Raw genomic sequence first — 2916 nt, 5'->3', positions numbered from 1 at the left:
AAAGAAAACCAGAGAACGTAAAAATGCGCCGTCCTGGTCCCCGGCAAGACAGCAACGCAATGATGACTCCGCCGCTTCTGTGTTGAAACCTGGGGTGACAAACAATAGAAGAGGTGACCATTGTCCGCCTTGGCATATACCAGGAAGGAAAAGAAACAGGGCAGAATAAGCGGCAGGAACTACACTCAGTGAGAAGAGGAAGCCACATTTAGCCTTCCTAGACATTGCAATGCTTGTAAGGAAGAGGAGAGGAAGGGTGAGAAGGAGAGGGTGGGAGGGAGACGTAAAGACGTAAAGTTCTTAAGGTGATCCTTGGGTAAGTAGGAAAATTTTAAGTTGACGTAATGAAAATAAAGAGAAAGGGTGAAGGAGAAAAAAAAAAAATCGCTAAACCGGAGGAGTTTCCCAGTCCCAGCGGCAGAATGAACAGGTGAGCGGCGCCACTGCCAGACGCACGAGTGTCTGGCGGGTTTCGGCTCCCGCCAAGACTTACTTAGGCGAGGACTCCTCCTGCCTCGCCGCCAGTCGGCTCTCCGGCTCCACATTAGCCGCTAGTTGATCTCCCCGACCCACTGCAACCTTGAGGTGTCATGCAGCACCTAGCCTGACCCACATCCGCACTGCTGCACAGACCAAGTGGAACACAACAGCTGAACAGAAATAATCTTGTATTTCAACCACAACCAGAAACATTGAATTTTGTTGAACAGCCAAACAATAACAAACAAGCGCCAACACCTGGAACTAGGCTGAAAACCTTTTGCCTTCCCGATCCATCAACTTGAAAGCTTAAAATAAAACCAGGAATCGACGAGTAACAGCGGAAGTAAAACGGAGAGTCAAAACTACAATCTCACATCGCGACAACAGACCCACAGGAGACTGTGGGAAGGCAGTACCTGTGATCTTATAAACTGGTGCTCGCAGCGTCACGCAGAGAACAAGGTGACGAGATGCAGGAAGCGTGGTTAATGGGCCTGTGCCTGTGGGCGGCGGTGACGGCGGCGCTGGTGGAGGCAACGACGTTCAATTTGACAATCCTTCACGTGAACGATTTCCACGCCCGTTACGAGGAGACCAACGTGTTCTCCGGCAGGTGTTCTGACGAGGACAAGGCGAAGAACAAATGCTATGGAGGTTTTGCCAGGTGAGTGTGTGTGTGTGTGTGTGTGTGTGTGGCGAGAGTGGAGTAAGAGAGAGAGTGTATGTGTAAAAGAGAGTGTGTGTGTGTGTGTGTGTGTGTGTGTGTGTGTGTGTGTGTGTGAGAGTTGATTTCATGTGTTTATGTATGTAGGTAGCACGTGTGTGTGTGTGTGTGTGTGTGTGTGTGTGTGTGTGTGTAATAATAATAATAATAATAATAATAATAATAATAATGAATGAAATAATAATATTCGATTTATTAATCTTGCAGCCTTACAGCTGAAAATCCACGTTGTGTGTGTGTGTGTGTGTGTGTGTGTGTGTGTGTGTGTGTGTGTGTGTGTGTGTGTGTGTGTGCGTTTGTTTGTGAAAAAAAAAATATAAAATGTAAAATCTGAAAAGGGTAGATGCCCACACACACATTCCACTGTCTTTAGTGCACCAATGACAACACACAAAAAGCAGCCTTCCTTACACACACACACACACACACACACACACACACACACACACACACACACATTAGAAGTAGCAGTAGTAGTAGCACCAGCAATCATAGTAGTAAAAATAATTACTTTAATGACCATCACCACCACCACCACCACAAACAGCCAGTCACTCCCCGAACAATTACTGTCAACCTGAGGCAACGAGAAAATTACCGCCAATACCCTTTACCTTGCGTCCTTCCTCTCCCTTAATACCAAACCTCCGCCACCCCCGCCCTTGGCTAGAGGTCGCGGCCGGGCAATGTTCCGGGCACCAGTGGGCTTTCCCAAGGAGGTACCCAAGCTTTCCTAGAGAAACGGCTGAAATATGTCGGTTGGCGGGTCGCGGAGAGAGCGTATGTTGCATCCAGGATCGAAATAATCTTTCGTTTACTATCGTCTATCATCTCTGTTAACTTTCAGCTCTGATCTCAAAGTACGTGTTACAATCGTCCATTAGCGTATATCTCTTAGTTAACCTCTCAGCCTCTTAAAACTTTTCTTAAAGCGTTTTTTTTAAGATTATGTACTTGCTACCTGCGTCTTTTTCTCACTTCCTTTAAAACCCTTACATCCTTTGAACATTTCCTTAAAACGTCATCCTTAAAATGTGTTAAGATCATGTACTTGTCATTTGCGTCTACTTATCAGCCCCTTTAACTCTTCTAGCCTTAAACAGCTACCCTTGTAAGTCCCCATGGAGTCTTAACGCTGCTCTGACAGGTCTGAACTTTAAGCAATAATGGGATTAAAAGAATATGCAATGAACAAGTGAAGAAGACTCGTGCGTGCCGCCAATTTCCGACTCTAGTAAAGAAATCGCGTAGAGATAAATATAGCTTAATAGAAAGGAGGAGTTGAGGATGGCTGGTATGATTTAAAAGACAAGATAACACGTGCAAGGGTGTGATGGGGATATATAGCATGGGTTAGAAGGGAAGATTAATGCTAGTGTTAGTAATGCTGTTCTGCAAGAGGAGGTAGATAGAGGAAATTGATCAGCAAATAGCGTGAGTTTTAAAGGACAAAATGACACGTGTGAAATTGTGTTGAGATTAGATAGTATGATTTAAAAAGGGAGCTTAACGCGTGTGTTAGTAATGTTGTTCTGAGGAAAAAAGGAAAAGAAAACTCAGAGGAAAATGACTGACAAATTGCGTGAGTTTTAAGACAAAATAACACGTGTAAGGTTGTGCTGAGGGTAGACATTATGGTTTGGAAAGGAAGATTAATGTATGTAGTGCTTGTAATACAATTCTGAGAGAGAAAGATATGTAGAAAGCGT

General features: G+C 44.6%; 1 protein-coding gene across 1 annotated transcript in view; it reads left to right on the top strand.

The window, feature by feature from the left end:
- Positions 1–448: 448 nt before the first annotated feature.
- LOC135104302 (snake venom 5'-nucleotidase-like) overlaps positions 449–2916 on the top strand; it is a 55449-nt gene continuing 52981 nt past the window's right edge. The window contains exon 1 of the mRNA XM_064011541.1: positions 449–1147. Within this exon, the coding sequence (XP_063867611.1) occupies positions 954–1147 (194 nt within the window). The 5' untranslated portion in view covers positions 449–953. The remainder of the gene's footprint in view (positions 1148–2916) is intronic.

Source organism: Scylla paramamosain, chromosome 10, assembly GCF_035594125.1.
Source record: "Scylla paramamosain isolate STU-SP2022 chromosome 10, ASM3559412v1, whole genome shotgun sequence".
Taxonomy (NCBI): domain Eukaryota; kingdom Metazoa; phylum Arthropoda; class Malacostraca; order Decapoda; family Portunidae; genus Scylla; species Scylla paramamosain.
Note: the sequence above shows the minus strand (reverse complement) of the source record. Positions and strands in the feature narration are given on the sequence as shown.